We start from the raw sequence: 22292 nt of genomic DNA, 5'->3' as shown, positions 1-22292 counted from the left end.
TTGCCTCCTATCACTTCAGTCAGGGCACTTTTGAGCTTGCTTAGAATCATTTGTTCAGATACCTAACTCCAGAATAAGAATACTCAGACTTGGATTTTTTTTTATGTGTTTTCATGTGCTAATAGTTAATCTGAATCTTTCTCTGATGGTTAGGCACAAAAATTTTGTGCTGCAGTTCATACATTGTTGAAATAATTGGTATAAATACTGTAGTATGTGTCTGTTAATACTAACTGAGTTACGGGAGATACTGTTTGATGTTGGATCTGAATCCTAGAGGAAAATCCAAGTGACTGAATTTCTTCTGGAAAGACTCACTTATCAGAGCCAACCATTGAGCTATTTCTTCTCTGCCCAAGCACCTTGTCCTTGGATCTCGGCCATTTATTATGTAAATTCATGGAAAGTGATACGACCCGGATTTATTCCACCTAATTTTAGGCACACGTCTAGTATACTTTGCTTTGGCCTTGATATTTTTATCTTAAAAAAGGTGCTGAGCGTAATTTGACATGCTCTTGGGACCTTGAGATATCCAGTCAGAGCAGATAAGTATGACAGAGGATTTGCAGAACAGCCTCACTCACCTGGACCAGCATCTGGAGGCATGATGAGATGCACTAGAACACCCCCAGTATACCTGTGTTTAGACAACTGAATTGTAGCCCTAGTGTTTCATGCTGAGAGGTTGGTTCTGCTGCAAACTGCAGGACCTGTGGAATGGAAGGGGGAAGGCACTGCTTGGAATCTGTGTAAAAATGTCACGCTGTTTTATTCACTAAACTAATCCTTTCAGCATTAAAAAAAATTTTTTGTTTACACTGTGATTGAGTCTTATCACCATAATTGTCATATATTCGTGAATAGTTTTGGTTGATGTGAATTTTTATTTTTTTTTACTTCTTTTTTTTCCCTCTGGAATGGTATTTTTACTGCTGTCTAATCCAGTCTTCTATTCAGCTGTTGAGACTAAAGCTGCAAAAAGAGAGCCTTTCTAGTAAAGTTCTGAGACTGCTGTGATTGCAGTGGCATAGTTTATAAGCTGACTTGGCAGGAGGATAAATACGATGGCATATCACAATTTTAGACCTACCAGTACATAGACACAAAGACTCAAGAGGTCACAAAGCAGCTGTTGTTCCTTGGGGGATGAAAACATTTCCAAATGAGTGGACACACTGCTATCATCTGTATCTTAAAACTTCTTTTAGCTGATTAACTGAGCGATTAAACTGAAGCCATCTAACATACAGTTGCAAGAAATTAGAGATTCATTTCTGCACTAAAAAGCCGTATCAGTATAGCTGATTTTGAAAACAAATGTCCTTCTCCTCAGATTGACATTAGGAAAATGCACAAGACCTGTAAATATTTGTTATATAAAAAGCAGGCTTCTGACAAGATTAAAACCTCTCATGTTCTTAGCAGCACTGAAGAGTAAGCATATATACAGAGCATATGCAGGCACACAGAAGACCTCACCGCTCCTTGTTGTGTTATTGAAACATAAATAGACTCTAAAATTTGATCCTGTCAATACATACAGCCTGTCTACCTTGTGCATGTCAAACATGTCAAACAGTCTAGCTTCAATACGTCTACACACTGCAATGCAGTGCTGCATGGATGATATACATTAGTGTGTCTGTCACTAAGAGCCAAGGTGAATGTTTGGCATGATACTTCTAGCAATTTAACTTTCATATCGTGTCCTATATAGCTACCTTATATGTGTCTGTAACTGTTAAATGTGCTATAAGTGCCTTCAAAATCAGGTTCATATTAATTTACTTAAGCCATCTTAAACTTTAGATTTATATAGTTCATGGCAATGGCTGTAAAGTGTTGATGTAAGAAAACTTCCCCACTAGAGCAGGAATCTTTTAGAAATCCTACTATACTATATTGACAAAATACTCCTACACTAACATGCTTGCTTGGTCTTTGCTAAGTAAGCCAAAGAAGTGACTGTATGTGTGGGGGAGACTGATTTTTGGAAACAAATATCTTTAAGCTGTAAAAGAGATGCCAAGAAAGGCATCTTTATTGTGAGTAGTAGTTCAGGGAGTAATTTAATAAGGAGACTTGTCCAAAAATGAATTTATATTTGCCAGCTATCAGGAACTTTTATTACCACCCTAAAAGAGCTGTGCCTATTAGAACAGAGCTTAAGAAAAACCTGTCCTCCCCCTATCTACATGACTTGTATGAAGGTGGCTGTAGCCCCAGTATGAATAGAATATATGCAACTGCTTCTCCTTCTCTTTGGATATTGAGACAAATTCCTATACGTCAGGGTAGCCCCAAGGGACATAGCTGTGTGGTGGGGAAGAAGATGACCCACAGTAACTGATGTGTGTTCAGATGGTATACGCATTAAGAGTTTGAGAGCCTACTCCTGAATAATAGATGACCATGCCCAAAGAAGTGGCTGGCCAGATTTCTTTAAGTCAGTTTCATTAGCAGATCCTTTTTAGGATAATGAAGGAAGATACTTAACATGCATAGATTTGTAGTAATGCCCCAATATTTCATACAAACGAAAATCCCGACGTGCATTGTTCAACTTGTATATAACTTCAAAATCTCAGCTTGTAAGGGTGGCTAATTAGAGCATTCAGGGAAATAGAATGATCCCTCCTTTTTGTTTTGGTACTTGAATAGCAAATGCTTCTTCTGAGGCATAAGAAATTTCTAACTCCTCTTCTGATTAATGTAGTTTAATTAGCATTTTTATTGAATACCTTGATTATCTTACTGAATACCTATCATCCTGGCATTTTAACATTTTAAACTGTCCTTGCTTCTTCAAGGCATGGCTTGACACATTTTGTATGGAAATAGGAAATATTAATAGTATATATTCTGACCAAGACTTTAACTTGCTAGAAGCTTAGCACAGGGTCGACGTGTGCAGTATAAATCCTACGAACAGCTTGATTTCAGATGAGATTGCTGAGACTGAATCCCCTTCCCCCCTCCACAAACACACATCATTGATCCCATTATAGTTAAAAGGCATGTCTCCCAGAGGCAATCACAGTGTAACGATTAACAGTTAGAGTAAACAGATTTAGGTCCTTTTTCTATTTTTGATAATACTGTGCTGTGTTGTTAATAATCTATCACAGTAATTGTCAAACTGTTGGTCGTCAGGCCTTCACTGTGTGGGAGCTGCATCCTGTAGGTGTCTTTGACCCAAGTGCTGGAAGGAGGCTGTGGAGATAACTCCTGCAGCGCACACTCCTGGCTGCTGCCAAGATTCCCCTGACTCTTTAAGATCCTATATTCTACTCTTCTGCGGAGCTAGTGTCCACTGGATTGAAGCCATGTGAATTATATGGGAGACACCTGCAGGTGCAAATAGCAGATTAATGAAGAGATAGTCTGAGAGCAAGGTGGGCTGTCACAGACGCTTAAGATCTAAGAGCCCATATTTAAAGAGGAATTTTTCGTAACTATTTTTCACAATAGTTATGCAATGAGCATGAGATTTCTCATACCACTTATGATGATGTTACCTAGTACGAATGGCTCTTCTATAATAATAATGTTAAAGTTCATGTAGTCAGTGAAGGGCATGTGTTTTATGAAGGAAAATGTAAACCATTGCATGAATTGTGCCAAATAAAATGTTTTCCCTTTATATTAGCAGTGTTAAGCAGATAGTGAGTTGAACTGTGATTTGCACTTACCGTTATGCTAAAAAAGTGTTAAAAAGATATGTGCATCACAGTTTCTGAGTATGTGAGGACATCTGTTTAGTACTAGAAGAGTGAAGATGCCACTTATAAGCTTGTGTGGCATAGGGCTTTTTGCAAGGTTATTTGAACTAGTTAAGGCAGAATTAATTACAGATACATTATAACCATGTAACTTTGGGCGCAGTTACCTGCTAGTGAAGCTACGTAGATTTCAGTAGCAGTGTTAGTTTTTTGTCATGGTAGCATGCTCCTCTAGGTAAAGGCACCAACTTTCTGAGAGCTTGTTTGGGACTACTGGACACTGCTCTGTCATTGTATAGATGCACCTGCAAGTCTCTGTGGATCCACTGATTTTGTAGTAGGATGATCTTAGGTTACCATAGTTGAGTCTTCCTCTAGTCCCTTTGCATGGAAATGCAATCTACTTTCTCTTTTGCAGATATATATATATATATCCTGTTCTAACTTCACCTGTGCCTACAGGAACCTAGTTGCTACTAGCTGAGATGATAACATTATGACTTCCTTGACCATCTCAGCTAGTATATACTGAGTTAGCTTAAGCTGTGGTCTGATAATTCATAGCTAGAAGAGGCTAATGCAGGAAATCTCTCCAGTAAGCACAATAAGACCTGGAAGAAGATAATTTCTGTGGTCACATGTACCTTGTCTGCACTTCACGGTGATATATTTTTCTTTACCTCAGTAGGAGCAGTCATGGATTCATAGGATGGCTACTACTTTGTTCCAGTTTTCTGTTGCTACTTGTTAAAGGTAAAATATGATGAAATTTCCAGCCGTGAAGCTTTGCTCTGTTCTATGTACATATGTAAGCAGTGTAAGACACTGAATTAATCTCACCTAGCTGTAGACATCTCTTAGAGACCATTCTCTGACAAACATTTCTTTTGGTGGCTTCAGCAGGCTTACCGTTCTGCTTCTGTTTTCTTCTTCTCCATCCCTCTCTGAATGCCCTGATACATCTGGGTACCAGTTCCTAGTAAATGGGACTGAGGATCTCTTTTATGTTAAAAAAAAGAGTCTTTTTAGCACAGATCAGAGCACTCATCTGATCTGCTGTGCAGTCATCTGGTACAGTTGTACTAGTATAACCAAGAGGCTGGCATAAGGTAAAGCGTCATGATTTAGGGAGGTAGCTATGGTTCTCCTTTAAACTGGAACTGCTGCCAAAAAAGATGTTCAGCAATTTTATTTGGATTGCTGGAGCTATTTAGGTAGGGTGAATACAAACATTGCTATGCTCTAGTCCTGCAGAAAAGAATTGTCTTTTTAAATTGCTAAGAAAATGGGAAAACTGAAGGCAGCCTCTGAAATCTCTTTTAAGCTCTCTTTATAAAATGTTCTCTGTAAAGAATGCTGTCAGAATGGGTTTTGTTTGAATATATGTAGAGATCAGTATCTGAGTCAGTCATATGAGCTCTCTTTGTAGTCAGCAGAGACAAACAGGCACAATTCATTTCATTTTAGATTGGAGATAAGTTGAATTGTGCCCTGCTTTTTTTCTGTTTTGAGTGTACTCTGTCCTATGATGACTAGGTCAGTTGTATGTGTCTGTACGTAAGAGCATCTTTATTGTATCTGTGTGGCTCAAGATCTTGTGTCTAGAAGTGTCATAAATAAATGTTAGGGGAGAGTAAGAAGGGGAAAAGGCTTATATGCTTGTCCTAACGCTCTCCCAGATGTATTGTCAGCTCAGAGCTGAAACCAGATGTGATTTCTGATTTAGATGTGATTTAGTAACCTTTGGTGGATTTCTGTTCTGTGAATTTGTGTAATCTCCCTGTAAGATTGTGTAAACTTGTAACATTAAAAATGTCCTTTAGTAAGGATTCCTATTATGTAGTGGCCCCTAAAATTGCATAGGATGAACAATTTTAATGACTGAGATGATAATAGTGTGGGAGAAATAGCAGAGAAATATTTAGTTCCCTTGTATGATACACGTGAATCAGTTGGATGCTTAGTTGGAAAGTTGTATCGTTTTGCAAATCAGTTAAAATTTGAGCACTTGTACAAGCATGGACTGTGATGAATAATCTGCCAAACAGAATGAAAATATGTGAGACTAGCAGTGTATATGAAATGCTACATGCTGCATAAAGGAGCTGGAGAAGGAATAGACATTTGGGGCCTATATCATGCTTATGATGTAATAGTTCAGCGTAATGTTTGACTGATCTCTTAAGACAGGGAAACTTGGAAGCCAAGTGTGGCTATTACCTCTGCTCTGACAACTTGCTTTGAGAATAAGTCTCCCTATTCATGTAGGAAAAGTTGTGCTCTCAGGAAGAAAATAAACATTAGGGCAGTTACATTTTTCACAAAGTCTTGTTTGTTTGTTTAAATCATTGGTGAAAAGTTTGCCTAATCAGCAAAAAGACAAAACCCAATCCAGCCCTCCAAAGCATATAGCTAGGCAAAGTACCTTTTTGTAGGAAATGTATAGTTTATACTTCCTAATTCCAATTCCTTTCTCGTCCTCTGTGTAATACTTTGCAAAAAAAAAAAAAAATATATATATATATATATCACTTGAAACAGTTGAGTCGTGGAAGGGTGCTTAAAGTTTGTGTATAATTGTGTATATTGTATTTGGAAAATAACAGTGTCGTTTTCCAGTATGTGATGCATTCAAAGACAGTTTTCACTGTTGTGTTGAGATAGAGTAGTTGTGCATCTGTCTTGAAAAATATACAGGTCTTCCCTCTCTGATAAGTAATCGTTGGCACAATTGGAATATTTCTTGACAAAGTGCATCACTCCCAAATCTTGCTTACATTTACATTTTTTTCAGCAGTTGCAGTATGTCAAACGCCGCCACTGTTTACATTGCTCTGCTGTGCTAGGTGAAAATCCAGGATTGCTGCAATTTAGATAGACTTTCTGACTCAACCTTTAAAAGAAGGCTGTGCTATTTCTGTTGGGACAAATCTTGAGGTGTAGAAATTACTGCAGTTCTATATGTTTATATAGTAGTATACCGATCCTTATCAGAACTACTACCTTTTTTACTGTATATTAATGCAGAATCCTTTTATATTATTTTTCCAAGAGGACTTGCTTTATGTGAAATGAGTTGGGGACCAGTTTAACTTTTTCAGGTATTCCTAGTTCTGAAATAAAATTTAAGCTAATATTTTTCAGTTTTCATAGACTTAGAGGAAAGTAGGCAGTCTTTATTAATTCTCTCAGCTGCTCCTAATCTATTACTGTATGGCCTAACTATAATGGCAGTTATTTTCATCAGATATTTGCTATATTTGAGACTGAGCTTGATTATTTTAAAGTAGTGTGAGAAGAGTATTTGGTCATTTTTACTTTACACAGCAATAACCTGTGTTCATTGATGAAAATGTGAAATTTCAGAAAATTTCTTAGAGAAATTATTTTGAAAAAGGCAATCAAATGAAGACATTTCATTGTTATATAGTTTCTCACTAGCTGAGATACACAAAAGCTTTGTTTAGGCTTTGGAAAGGTATTTCTTTGGCAGATGAGGAATTGCCGTATATGTAATGTTTCTATTTACAACGTGTCAGTGTTGTACAGGAGGGCTAAGTTTTTAGCTCTGTATTTTTTTCCTTTACTTTCAAATGTTACAAATATTAATGGGTTTCTTTCAAAAATCCTTGTACACACTTTCCAAAGAGGTTGAGTTTAGATAAAATCTTTTCATCTAAAAGAGATTTTGGTAATAACAGTGAAATTAATTTTCTGATAACTGAGCTGGCAACTAGTCTATAACATCTATGGGAAAAACAAAACCTAAGAAGGTGGCTGACATGTTATTTTTTACCATTCCAGTCTAATTGTTAAGGCTCAGTTTCGGCCTGAAACCAAAGGTTCAAGGATAAAAACATACAGGAAATGTTATTGCTGGGGCTCTTATTACTGACTCTTGGAAGAACTCCTCTTGTGCAGTCTACATTCATGGAATTTATTTTTGTGTCATTGTACTGGGGGAAGAGAAGGTACTTTGCTCTCTTGGATTAGAAGTCAAGGACAGCAAATGAGCTCCAAGAGCATTCTGTTAGCTGGGTAAGGCAGCACGAGGAAAGAGTTTCAGACAATGACAGATTCACAGTGACTGAAAATGTGCGTTGAGCAGATGAAATGTGGCTCAGTGCTCGTGGCAAAGTTCCTACTGCTGACTGGCTGGCAGAGAGACTTGTTGCTATGGTTATGAAACCACTGTGCTAAGCAATGAAACAAGCTGTTGAGGCAACCACGGCTGATGACTGGAGGAGATTGCTGATCTGGAACTAGCAGGATGCTGCCTGGAAAGTCAAGACATTCACTGTACAATAACATTCAAAAAGATGGGAATATATGTGTGTCCCAGACTGACCTCCAGTTTTGCAAGTGCAACTCGATACTCTTACGTTGCTGGAGCAAAATGTTGCCGTCCTGACTCAAGCAGAGAATTTCTTCAGTCCTAGAACTTATAGTCATATAACTAGTAAAAATCCAGTTTTTTTGAAAGAGTAAGTTTTTAGGACTTGTAATTTCAGAGGAAAGCTTGGAAACCTAGGCTGCAAATAAATCCTGGAGTTTAAAGATGTTACAGTTCTTCTGCTTTGAATACAGAAGCTGAATATCTCACCATATGAAGCAGGTCTAAGGATTGTATATGCATACTCTGTTTCCAGTACAGGACTGTGAATTTCACTTCTGAAGCAGCATTTCACTTTTAAGCATAACTGCTGTGCAAGCACACGTATGCAGAGCATACCAAGGAAATAATTTCAGTTTCTTTCTCTGAGGAAACAGTGTCAGTAGGAAATGGTGTGTGCCCTGGTATGGAGGCAGAACATGACCACAGTGCAGAGTAACATCCACAACTTCATTTACTCCTGGGTTTATCCTGACTTACAATTTTGAACTCGCTGGATTGCCAGTATTGTAAATACTCCTCCTGTTGTTGGCTTGAAAGAGAATTTTCTATGCAAGCTTTGTAATTAGTATCCATCTTCAAATATGAGCATATGTGCAATTTAATTTTTTTTAAACTTATATCTTGAGAGTTTTTTTGAATCTGACCTGAAGTCTTAATGTAAAAATTAAGCTAATTGAGAGGATAAACAAAGTAGCTAGAAACTGCATTATTATTTAGTATGGCTAGTCAATCGTATAACATAGTTATTTATGACTTTATTGTTTTCTGTCTGTATAGCAAAGAAATACTGATCTGTGGTGTTTAAAGTGAAATTGAGTTACCATGTTACAGAACTTGGCCAAACTGATACAGGTTGTTAGAACGTCACAAAAATAATAGAGCTATGAAAAATGGAACGTGTTTAAAATGTCTTCTTTTGGTTTCTTGGAAACCTTGATAACCTGAATTAATGTAGAGTACCTTTTGTAGCTTAAATGGGAAAGTACTTTTAATAAAGTAATTGTTTTAAATACAATATGGCATGCTGTAGTTTTGCAGTGTGCTCCATTCCTTTTGAGCCATGCAACTTTGTAGATCTGCTTACTTATTCAGGTTTTTATGTGAGATTTTTCATCTGTTCTTATCACATGCTGATTATTAATAGGAGTCAGTATGGCCAGTATTTGTATTTGTGTAGCTGCTCATATTTTTATTTGGAAGGTACGATTCTACTGTATTTTAGCATTTTGAGATCTTCAAGGAAGTTGTATAAAAAGTTGTATAAAAAGTAAGGCCTGTCTTCATTTTTAAACTTTCAATTGTGTTAGTAAATATTTTAAAGTTACAAACAGACTCTCTTACTGCTGCTTTATTTTTTAAAAGAAAGGTTTTGTTTGCATGGTTTTGTAGTCCTTCTTTTAAATATTATAGTAGCCATTGGATAACACATTGTACAATATATTGACAGTAATCTATTTCTGAGAGTTGATCAAGACTGGGACATGTAGTAATTCGTTGTGTAGTTGAGCATAAACAACTTCTTGCCTCAAAAAATCAAATTGTTAGTGTATCCAACTCTTTATCATCAGTAAATGAAATGGATTTTTCATCTTCTTGCTTATTATCTATATATCCCTGTTTTCCTTTCCATGGCTGATACTTTTTCTTTCTTCAGTACATCTTCAATATAAGGCACTCAGGGCAGGTTTATTTATGTTTCTATCTAGCTAGAAGAGTTAGAAGCTTGCTTTATTTTTTAAGGGTAGGTGAGCTTCTTATCTGGTCTGTGGACAAACAGAATTGAGGCTTTAAGAAAAAACTGCAAATATTATAAAATTAAGACCTGACCAGCTGTGCTTTTAAATTTAAAATAAAGGTATTAACAACACTGTGTCCTCTAGAGATAACCTACATGGGACAGTTAATGAAATGCAAATCCTTGCATACTGTAGAGATGTTTAACTGTGCTAATCAGGGCAATCTTGGAATCAGATTGGAGTAAAATAATATCCATTGTGCAATTTTATAATTTTATTAATTTTACATTTCTTTTATGTATTTTTTAGAAGTATGTATGTACTGCTTGCTTCCTGTGTACTTTTGTATGTTTTTGGCATAGCACAACATAGCACAAGACCTCAGCAAGTCTAGTTTTTGCTGTCTATGTTAATATTGTGTAAATATTCAGTTGTACTTTGTTTTGATATTTCCATTTCAAACCTCATGAAAACATTTTTGTGTACTTGATTCTAAGCAATGGAGCTAACCATAAGTGTAAAATGTCAATCCTCCGCTGAAATTTAAATAGATATATAATTATAGGGTCAGGGATTATTTTAGTCTAATATATCTCCAGATTATATTCAGTTCCTCTTCCATCCTTTTCTGAGACCACATACTTTTTGAAAGAGTAATTTGGAATCTTGTTTGCCATAAATACTAATTATGTTCTTACTGTGGGTTCTTGCTTTCATAGTCACAATAACTGTTGCTTTGTGCTTGGTGGGCCTGTTCACAATGGTTATTGTACAGAGTAATGAATGATTTTTATTTGTGCTGTACAGTTGACCACATCTGCGGGTGAGGACATGCAGGCAGCTAATTGGTCAGGCAAATGATCAAACCATTACAAAACAGGATCTTGTGTTAGACAGAAGAATAGAATTGCAAGGAACTAACATCCTTTGCTCCTTATTGATAACTTGTAGTGGAAGTGACAAATATTAGCTGGGGATATGATAACAAGACTCTATCATGTACATTTCTTGTAAGTGAATGCTTCATATCAGTTAACAACTTCTATCACTTTGTGAGTGAAACTGATCCCCAACTGTTGGGTTAATTAATATTTTGCAGAGTAGTGTTCGTTTGTGCTTGCTCTCCTTTTTGTCCTATAGCACTTGCATACTTGAATTTCAAGCTGATCGCTTGAAGGCTTAAGAGGATTAAAATCATGAAAAATGAGAGAATTGCAATAATTCTCTGATGGGATGACAACGAAGATCACAATTTGCATTTTTATGTCTTATTACTCCTTTGCCCCTTCCTAAGGAGACTGAGCATTGATATTTCTCTTCCGTTGCAGACTGCTTTGTTCTGGTACTGAGCTGGGCAGTTACCTTTATTCTGACTTTAGCAGTGCTAATGTGAAGAGTAGAAAGGCTGGTTAACCCTTACAAGCCCAAGAATACGTTTGAGTGGGACAAAGTAAAAGGTTTTTGAGGAAAATAATATTTTTTAGATAGCTGACAAACTATTTATCTCTAAAGGCTGGAGCCCTGAGTTTGAGGACCTGCCAACATGATCTGCTTCCTTTCTGTTCCCATGGCCATCCACTGTGTTAATGTTAAAAAGAAGAAAATGCAAATGTCTTGCTAAATCATACTAGTGATGGGGAAATATTTAAAATAGAGAGTGAATATTATTTTGACTATTACTTGCATAACTGAAAGTTTAAAACAACTGGATCAGCAGGTCCAAATAAACAGCAGATTTGTGATATGAATTAACCATATGTTAGAGACTTAGCTTCTGAACCCTTCTGGTTTTGAAAGCTGGTTTGCTGCATCTGACACAGCAATGCACCCTGTTAAGCACTGAAGTTATCCCATGGATTTCTAAGTGAGGCATATGTTCCTACCTCCCTCCTTTGTATCTCTGTGAATAACATAGTATCTCCCACGACAAAACAGATTCTATCACAAATAAATTGTGACAGGATCTTTCATTTTTCATCTATACATACTTGCCTGTATCTGAATGGTGTAACTGAAATTTATATTTTAATTTTTTGCCTTTTCTTTTTACTTATAATTGCTTTATTTGTATTTTCTTTCTTAATAGCATGTGGATATTATGTTAACGTATGTTAAAAAATAAGCAAACCAGACTATAGATTTTTTTTTTCCTGAATGGGCTAAGAAAATGTAAATTAAATAAGCCTTTAGCCTTTGCCTATTGTGAGCTTGCTGTGATATTGCAGACAGACCAGATGCCTTGAAACCTTATTTTAAGTAATCTATAGAAAAAGAGATGCCCTGTTATATTATTTGGTTGATGCTCAAAAAACAGTGAAAAAAAAGTCATGCTTATGTAATCAGTAATTTGATGCTGTAAGAAGAAGGAAAAATATGGCACGTAGCAATCCCATTGCTATGGGATTACAGTTGTTTTTAACACTTAACAGTTAAACGTAATTTACTGTTGTGTCTCTGAACTCTCATAGCTGATAATTCAATTGTGTGATGACTGCTTGCCGTGAACAATTTCTTGAAGATCACTGCAAATTTCTTTTGGGAATTTCTCTGTTAACTGTAATGAATGATTTTTCCTTCCTGTATTTCTTTGTGCATTGACACACAGTGATATAGGAGAGTAATATGCTAAAAAAATGGTGTATACACAGAAAAAGGTAAACAAGACATATTTACTACAGAATTTTTTGGAGCACACTGTTATATGTAGAAGGTTCTGCTAATCCTCTATTTTGTTGCTGAACTTTGGTCATTATTTTTCTTTCACTATAAGTAAACAAGATACAGTGAAGAGATTATGGTTAGATTATTTTTCTCTCTATAAACACTATTCTATTTATAACTACAAATCTTTTTTTCCCCTTCTCCCACACATCTGTAACAGCTAGCCGATGGCGGAACCTCTTCTCTACACCTGTCTCCTTGGCTTTTCCCTATAGTCCTGTTGCAAGACTCACCCCATATACCAATGGCTTTAATAGTCCCAGCTTCTCTAAAACCTCCAGTAAAGCAATACTAACACCTGAACGGACAGGTAATGCTTAACTTTTTATTGACTTACAGTGCTTACAAAATTGCTTAATTAAATCTAATCTTGCTACCATTTAACTGCAAAACACTTTACAAATGATTGTAATAGATTCTCATCTCAGGGGGAATTTTTAAAAGATGACCTAAAATTTGACAACTAACAATTAAAGAGGTTATCTTTGCTACACAGCATGTTATAGGAGAATGCTAATAAACAGAGCTTAGTTCTCCGTGATGGATTACATGAGAGTATGGTTGGCAACAGCATCAACTTAAATAGTCCCCAGCTTTTTCTGCCCTTCACTGCTAATTCCTACCCCAATATCTCCCTTCTTTGTATCTACAGAAAAAATTGTGTAGCCATATAGTGAAGTTGCATGGAGAATGTATTTACTATAAAAATAGCCAACAAAAACATGGCTATTTTTAGTTTGGTTTTATTACCACTATCAAAGATTTATTCTCCTTTTTGCCACCAATTTTGAGGGGATACTGAGGAAGTTTAATTAGAACATAAATGTTACTTCCTGTGGGTTGTAAATGGGAGAGTTGCATTTTTTTTTCTTTGATGCAGGTATTAGGAGTCAATTTATGTCTGTGACTTCTCTTAAACTGCAGTGATTGTAGGCAGTAGCAACTGTAGTCCAGGGAAGTTAACATCAGTGTTACAGTCTTACAGTGTTACAATCTTCTTTACAGTACCTGAAATCAATGCAGAAAGCACTGCTAAGGTCATTGAGGGTAGGATACAGCTCCAGACTCTGAAAATATAGTGTGGGTGTCTGTGTGTGAGCTAGATGTCTAAGCTCCCCTGTTCAGTCAGAGATAGTTCAGGCAACTGAATGAAGACATCTTACGTTTTTTGAGATATCCTCAGGTATCTAGTCTGGCCTTCCACTGCTGCTCCAAAAGAGTACGGGTGTTACTACCTCTGCAAGTCCCAGAGAACTATTGTAACTTGCAAATTCAGAAAAGCAAACACATTCAGACTTTACAATCCTTCCTAAAGCAAAACAATCCTCTGAATGTGCTTTTTTGGAAGAAAGTATCAGAGAACAGTTGAATTTCTGATGAATTTTAGGTGAATGCTTTATGCAGTGCTAGAGGTTAGCAGCACATCTGTGATGTAAGCACAGCTTGAGAGCCTTTGTCACAGTGATTCTCACACTGTAGGCTCAGGCCCTCTGATTGTCCAAAGGATATTAAAAGTGATTTACATTTTTATTTGAAGAAGTTTTCTTTAAAGCTGGACAAAAACTAGCTCTTACAACTAATAAAAAAAGAATATTGAAAGCACGAGCTTCAGTTCCCCACAGCTCCAGTTCTCTTAGTGAACTTGCACCCCTTTAACTAACCAATTTATACTTTTATTATTATATGGGGAAAAATGAATCAAAAGGCCTTTACTATAGTTAGGTCTGTGAAGAAGACATTGTTTCCTCTGTTGTTGCGTAAGGCCTGGTTTGATCTTTGTTGTTACTATCATTTCTTTGTTTGATTATTTTAATTAGAAGAAAAAGCCCTCAGTAAAACCTACATGAGTGGCTATGATATGGAATACGAGTACTGAACTTCCAGCAAAGTTGGTAACATACGCACTATTACTTAACAGAACAGAAAGAACCACAGTCTCATAAGAGGGACTGAAATGCAGATGCATTTAGTTTACTATGCTAACTAGTCTGTGCTATCAGATTTGTGTTGAGTAAATTATTCATTGTTTGGGCTATACAATACTATTTTGGGAATAAAAGAATTCATGAACCAGTAGTGCACTTATTGCATCTCATGAGTATCAAATCCCTTTGCTAATGGTTAGTAGATGCTCTATACTTCTGAGAGTTTTTATCTGTTATATAGAAACTATTTTAAGTTATGGAATCACAAAGGGCAGTTAGCTGTGAATGAAAAATTGCCATACATATTCACAGACTAAAGATTATGTGTTCTTGCATAGGTTACACTTCTAGAAGTTCCCCTTTGAGTCCACAATCATCAATAGACAGTGAACTGAGCACCTCAGAGCTGGAGGATGATTCCATCTCCATGGGATACAAACTGCAGGACCTCACTGATGTTCAGATCATGGCTCGTCTACAAGAAGAAAGTAGGTATCCTTTTTCATAAACATTTTCTGAAATAATCTGAGGAAAATTTCCCATAACAGCAAAACTGCTAATGTCTAGCCTCAGTCAATTAGATCTTTCTTGAAAAATGTGGCCTCTCGAATGGTGGATAGAAAAATTCCTTTAACTTTCAAGAAGATGTGCAAGTTGTTGAGTTTGTGTTAAGGGTGTTGGATCTTGTAAAATTTGATACTTATTGCTAAATCCCAACTGGTAGCTCCATACCCATTAAGTACGTTTAGATTTAGCTGTTTTATAATGTTTTCCTATATTAAAATTTGTGTATTTGGGGGGAAGGGAGAAGCTGAAGCATCCTTTTCATGCGTACATTTAATGAAAAGATTAAAAATGAGCAGTTCTCAATTTTGCTCATATTTTGCATTGCTCAATTATCAAGTGAATTTTGAAATGATATTCCTTCTTAAATCCTGAACTCAGACATTTAAATTGAACGGTTTGGTTTGAGACTAGTGGTTATGCACAAATCTGAGCCCATAGGCTTGTATGACATAGATTACAGGTTAGCTTGATAGATATTTATGGAAAGTATCTTTATTCATAGATAAAAGACTTTTTGCTTAGAAGTCACTGAGACAATAAATGCAGTATCTTTCTGCCTTCCTGTTAGTGCCAAGCAAGACATAAAAGAGGAAATGATGAAATAAAAACGAGACATTCAGAGATGCTGACTGAAGGAAACTGCAGGATAATAAGTGACTAAAAGGAATAAAGATAAAATGTGGACAAGAAATTATAAAACAATTTGGAGCAACCAGACTAAACAGGCCAGAGTCACCACTTGTCAGCAATTGAACTTGCTGAGAATCTGGTAGCAACAGTTATGTTTGCCAGGGAAACTAGCAGTTGTGAAACTTTCCAAGATAGCTGCGTTCTCAGCTGGCAAATGTGTATGGTCAGAATTTGGAAAATTTCTGATGCTGTTTGCAAGTGATAAGAATTTTCAAAAAAATTAAATTTTATGACTATCAAAGATACAAAGTACTATGTTACCTTAATGACAGCTATGCTCTTCTCCTTCAGGGTCAGGCTTAAGAAAAACTTCTGGTACTTAGCCTTATAAGATATCAGGTCATTGGTAAAATAGAAGGAAAAAGTTTTCCTACTAACCTGTTTCAATTATAATCATTGTATGTCATTTTTGTAATAGCAGTCCATGCAGAATATTTGAACACATGGCAGATGTTGGCAGTCCACTTAATCCTTTGGAAAGTGGTAGTATTATGCATGCATGCAGGCACACTCTTTTCATGTCCATGAATAGAAACTCCCACTTGAAGGTATGGGGGGAAGCACATTAAGAAATTTCCATTATGATACCAATGACATCTGCTAAAGCTGAGTGCTGAAGATGCATCTGAAGATGCAGTTATTCATAGCTGTTCACAAAATTGCTCAGGTCTTGGAAATGTGATGCATTCCAGGGCTCACTGTGGTACTGTGTAAGAAAAGAGGGATATACAAGGGCGGTGGGTGCTTGCCTCTTACTTGACCTGAAGCAAACAGGCTCTTGGGGGCAGTGCTAATAGTGGGATAGTTTTCAAAACTTGGCATTCTAAAAAAAGGAGAGTGAAATACCTATGTATCTAACATATGAGTGTATTACCACTAAGCCTTTGCCATGATACTGGATGCCATCAGGAGTTAATTCTGGTTCAGTGAAGTTGCAGAGCCAGAATATTTCATGGAGTTTGTGTTTAGCAGATGTCATTGTCTTGTTAGCATGTTGTTGCAGTACCATAAAACTATAATAGCAGTAATTTGGAATAATAATAGAAAGATGAGAGTTAACTCCTCTAATTTAGGGCATTTAAAAGTTAAATGCTTAATATTCATGTAGTCTTTTCATTGGCAGAGAAGTGAGTAACTCCTGAGGGCTATTGATCTTTGAGAAGTATCTGTGATAGCTCACAGGAACTGCATTTTGGAGATGCCAGCCTTTTTTTCTTTCCTTTTTTTTTTTTCAATTGAAAAATGTTCTCAAGAGAAGTAGATCAGAGTTAGATATCTAAAAGATGGATACCTAAAGTTAAATCAGATGAATTATACCTCATATCTTCATCTTGGTAACATTGTAAATTGCGTTCTTTGTAAAATAATGGCTAATTACTTACATAATTTGCAAGATGGAAGTGTATGCTAGAATTAAGCACTTAGCAAAAACTGAATCATCCTCTCCTTGAAATTTACAGGCCTTAGACAAGATTATGCTTCTACTTCAGCATCTGTATCAAGACACAGTTCAAGTGTATCTCTGCATTCAGGAAAGAAAGGGACATGTAGTGATCAGGACTATGATCGCTATAGTCTTGAGGATGAAGAAGAGTTTGACCACCTCCCACCTCCACAGCCTCGGCTCAGTCGCTGTTCCCCCTTCCAAAGAGGAATTCCACACTCACAGACTTTCTCAAGTATTCGGGACTGCAGGAGAAGTCCTACTTCCCAGCACTTCCCTTCAAATAATTATCAGCAGCCGTACTATTCTCCTCAAGCCCAAACTCCAGAGCAGCAGCCAAATAGGATTAATGGAGGTGGGTTCCATGTTTTTTTGAGAAATGTTTTTTCCTTTGTTCCTCTCCTCTTTGTAGAATGTCAGTACCATTTTAAAGATCAAGTTATGTCAACCAAGTGAAATGTGTTCAGATTATGACAGCTAGACCATGAACTGTGACAAGCAATTTAAATCTTAGTAAATGATTGTGACTACATTATTTGAGGTATGCTATTGTTAAATAATTTGCTACAAAATATGATCTGTGATATGGTCATGAAAGTTGTTGGTTTAGTCAGTTTTAAAAGGCTGCAGATATGAGCACAAGTAAATAAGAAAAAAAGGAAAAATGAGTATCTTTGGTAGACCAATAGTTAAATGGAAAAACTGGTCAGGTTTCTGAGCTTGGCCTATATATGTCCATCATGGATACAGCAAAATACAAAAGAGGGATTTCAGATTTTCGTTCTTAGCCATTCTTAGCCTTTCTTCTTACTTCCTGACTCTGCCAGTAAGATAGGTACAGTATGAATCGATGATGCCTCTTACTTGCTGACCACCACAAAGGTCATCACTCTGCTCTTCACGCTGGCAGTGCCAAGTCTCTCAGGGCAGATTGTTGAAGTAGTGGGAGGTAGTATCACTCCCAAATCACCCTGAGCCATTACTGCTTTTTTCACTCCATTTGACCTATATTTCAGAGTCTGTGGAAGACGTTTTTATTTCACTGCTCATTCAAGATTTAAGTTCCCTTCCATTGTTTCTGTTACCTTCTTTTTCATTCCCTATTGTGCCTTCTTTGCTGTCTCTTACTGTCGCATTCCTTCAGTCTGTTCTCCAAGCTAATTTGAGGTAATCAGTTTTCAGTCAAGGTCTTGTTTGTAATATTACAGGTTATAACCCTCCCTTGAGAAAAAAAAAAAATAAATGTGGCATTCAAAATAATTACTATTTATAGAGCACCACAGGTATGCATGTTACTTACCTGACAAATAACATCTGACAGGGTGCTGCCAAAAGCACTTGCATTCAAGGTAAGTCATGGCGTGGCAGTGTATAAAGAATGCTGGTTAAGATCTGGTACAGTAATGTGGATGTTTATTGGTACAGCATATGTGCTGTATAAATTTCAATCTTATTTTTCTTGTCAGTGTGATACAAGAATGGGGCAGCACTGAAAGGCTTTCAGAAAATCTGTTTGGGAGATAGAATGGAAGGGTATATGAAATTCTTGATTCAGGAATGTGGGCAGGATGTGGTGCTGCAATCTTTTCATATGATTCCCAAGTTATTTTTTAATGACCGTTTCATGTTCTGTGTCAGTGGAGCATAAGCACTGGAGTCCTACGCGGAAACTTCAGGAAGCACTTGCAAGATACTAAAAATAATACCTGACAGGGAAGTGTACCAAAGTGTCCTTCCTCTGTTATCCTCTTTCACTTCCCCCCTAACTTCTATGTAATAAATGAAAGGTGACCAATTTTATCCTTTGGTTGTCTTTTTTCTCAAGAAATTTGAGGTATTGGATATCTGTTATGTGTTGCTCAGAAGATCAAAACACATGACTTTAGTTAATTAAGTTTTCTGGAATGGAAGGCAGCCCTATGATAACTGGTTGCGCTATGTGTAGAGGAGAATTATCCCTTTAATTTCAGTAACTTCAGCATCTAAAGCAGCAGTGATCAAAACAAATATTGATCATGAAAATTTTTCTACTTCAACTGTGTTTTGTTGGCAGATGAACAAATTAGTATTATGGCAATATCTTTTCATCATCACTTTTCATTATCTTGGTGGCAATTTCATGTCTTTCAGGAACTGCTAAACTGAAATGTAGGTAGACTGCAAAATAAAATTTTGTTTCAAACTCAATATGATGGATAGTGTGTTTCACACTATTACAGTTTATGAAGGCAAGTGAGGAGGGGGGTGTGATAGATGGAGAAGCTTAACCAGTTGGTTACTGCTTTCAATATATGTGAAAATACCATTCTTAATTAATCAAAACTGCATATGCAACATGCAATGCTGCATTCAGCCATTCTAACAGTTTTTTACAAATCCCTTTTTCCACATTTTCCTGAAAAGAGATCAGCAGTGCTCTTGTATGTATAGTCAACAGTCTGTCCAATGGATCACCTGATCATTCACATCATAATCTCCATCAAAGAACAGTAAGTGGCAAGTAAACATTGAAATTCGGTGCTCGTTGCAGGGTGAAAAATGGTGTTTAGCTTTGGCAGAGTGTCTCTCCAAAACTTGACTGTTTAGCTCAAATACAGCTTTTTGCCTTTAAGAACAGATAGTATTAGTGATACTGTGCTGCCTGATTTTGGTGAAGTGTATGTGCCTCCTCAGCAAGTTTGCTGATGATACCATGCTGGGAGGAGTGGCTGATACACCAGAGGACTGTGCTGCCATTCAGAGAGACCTGGACAGACTGGAGAGCTGGGCAGAGAGGAACCTCCTGAGGTTCAACAAGGGCAAGTGCAGGGTCCTGCACCTAGGGAGGAATAACGCAAGGCACCAGTACAAGCTGGGGGCTGACCTTCTGGAGAGCAGCTGTGCAGAGAAGGACCTGTGCGTGCTGGTGGATGACAAGTTGACCCTGAGCCAGCAATGTGCCCTTGTGGCCAAGAAAGCCAATGGTCTCCTGGGGTGCATTGGGAAGAGTGTTGCGAGCAGGTCGAGGGAGGTGATCCTGCCACTCTCCTCAGCCCTGGGGAGGCCTCATCTCGAGTCCTGTGTCCAGTTCTGGGCCCCCCAGTCCAAGAGAGAGACATGGAGCTATTGGAGAGAGTCCAGCGTAGGGCTACGAGGATGATCCGAGGGCTGGAGCATCTGCCCTATGAGGAACAGCTGCGAGAGCTGGGCCTCTTCAGCCTGGGGAAGAGAAGACTGAGGGGGGATCTGATCAATGTGTATAAGTACCTGAAGGGAGGGTGTCAAGGGGACGGGGCTAAACTCTCTTTTCAGTTGTCCCGTGTGGCAGGACAGGAGGCAATGGGCAGAAATTGAAGCACAGGAAGTTCTGCCTGACCGTGAGGAGGAATTTCTTCCCTGTGAGAGTGACGGAGCACTGGCCCAGGTTGCCCAGAGAGGTTGTGGAGTCTCCTTCTCTGGAGATCTTCAAGGCTGGCCTGGATGCAGCCCTGTCTAACATGCTCTAGGTGACCCTGTTTGAGGAGGGAGGTTGGACTAGATGATCTCCAGAGGTCCCTTCCAACCTTACTGATTCTATGCTGAGATATAGGTGCCCATATGTGAATGAAGGGCTCATTTAGGTGCCCAAATAGAAGCATTTAGTGATGTATGAGATACTCTTGGGTATTTTGTTTGGCTTCACGATAGCCATGTGTGAGTGCTTGTTTGAATGTCTTCGAGTCCCTGGGGTCCTTCAAACTGTGTTAGATACCCATATAGAGGCACTGAATTGTGTACTAGGTGTCTATTCTCTCACGATAGTCAACATTACTTGTTTTTCATTCACGTTATACGTAACATAGAGAGTGATTGTATGATGTTTCTGGTGCTTTGATAATCTACTGCATATGCTTGGCATGTGAATACTCTGACAGACGTTTTCCAGCTGTGTTTTAGGCCATAATTTTGAACTTGCACATTGTCTTGCCAGCTTATTTTGGAAAAGTGCTGCCTCATGCTGTTACTTTGTTATTCTGCCCTGTTTTGTTTTGCCTTATCTATATTTTAAAGTACCATTCCACCTAGCCCTTGCTCATGCCCAGGTTCTTTTCCTTACCTTATCCTACCTGTGCATTGTCTGAATGAATGATACCTGCCCTATTTGCAGCCAGACTCCAGCAGCTTGCAGTACTAAAAAGCTGATGGAAAATCCCAGTATCAAATCGCAGATATGTACTAGTGTAAATATATTAAGATGTGTTAAAAGTGTATTTTGGGGCCACTTGTAGCACAGACTGCAGACATTCCCCTTAACATTTTGTAGCAGCCACCCATTGCATGTGTGTGCTGTGATTGCTCTCTAATAAATTTTATTTCCAATTCTGATGAATAATTCACTAATAGGAAAATTTTACGATGAAATCTTCTTTTCCTTGTTTAATTACATCCTCTCCTTAACTCAGCTGAATTTTGTTTAATTAGGGGTTTCATCTGAAAAATTCCATCTCTGAATATCGATAAGGCAGTGTGTTTTTCAGGAGAGAAGCCATTTTATTTTTGTAATATAATATGTTAATGGGTCTAAATGGATCGTTTAAAGAAGATATGAGAGAGGCAGAAAGTGAATAGCTTTCAAGCAGCTGTTGCAGTTAGCTAAAGTGAGTACATCTCAGTTACTGTCTATCTCTAAATTTAACAGTGTTTTTAGTATGTCGACGATAGAAAGATTTGTGTTTGTACCTCACTGTCCTTTCCCTGATTTTAAGTATTTCATACTTCACAATGTAAAATGTTGCTAATTCTACTAATATTAAGAATATTTATATATTTAGTCATTTTTATATGAGAAATACTTATATCACTAAATTTCATAAAGCAAGCTGTTTTCTGCTTCATATTGCCCATAAATATAGGAGTTATTTTGTTAATTGTGACACAAAAGTGTCTCTTTAATTTTTTAAAAATATATATTTTTTAATTTCTCTTTGGCCACTTTATTTTTTTAATAGGTATTAATAAACTGTAGTACTGTGAAAACATCCATAGCAGTGAAAACTGAGAGTAAATAAGATACCAGAAAGAAAGCTTATCTTCTATTCAGGCCCACTTCCAGATCTTCAGATAAACTTG

The 22292-nt window shown here is 37.3% G+C and overlaps 1 protein-coding gene across 3 annotated transcripts in view; it reads left to right on the top strand.

Moving 5' to 3' along the window:
* The window catches only part of SLAIN1 (SLAIN motif family member 1), a 47497-nt gene that overhangs the window by 12339 nt on the left and 12866 nt on the right, over positions 1-22292 (top strand). The window contains exons 3-5 of one of the 3 annotated variants that reach the window (XM_062576013.1): positions 12739-12888; positions 14842-14991; positions 17221-17559. The exons of 1 other annotated variant lie outside the window; for it this stretch is intronic. In XM_062576013.1, the coding sequence (XP_062431997.1) occupies positions 12739-12888; positions 14842-14991; positions 17221-17559 (639 nt within the window). The remainder of the gene's footprint in view (positions 1-12738; positions 12889-14841; positions 14992-17220; positions 17560-22292) is intronic. One more of the 3 variants, XM_062576022.1, reaches the window with a different exon arrangement.

The sequence above is a fragment of the Rhea pennata genome, chromosome 1, assembly GCF_028389875.1.
Source record: "Rhea pennata isolate bPtePen1 chromosome 1, bPtePen1.pri, whole genome shotgun sequence".
Lineage (NCBI taxonomy): Eukaryota > Metazoa > Chordata > Aves > Rheiformes > Rheidae > Rhea > Rhea pennata.
The sequence above is the reverse complement of the archived record's forward strand: the minus strand, read 5'-3'. Positions and strand labels throughout refer to the sequence as shown.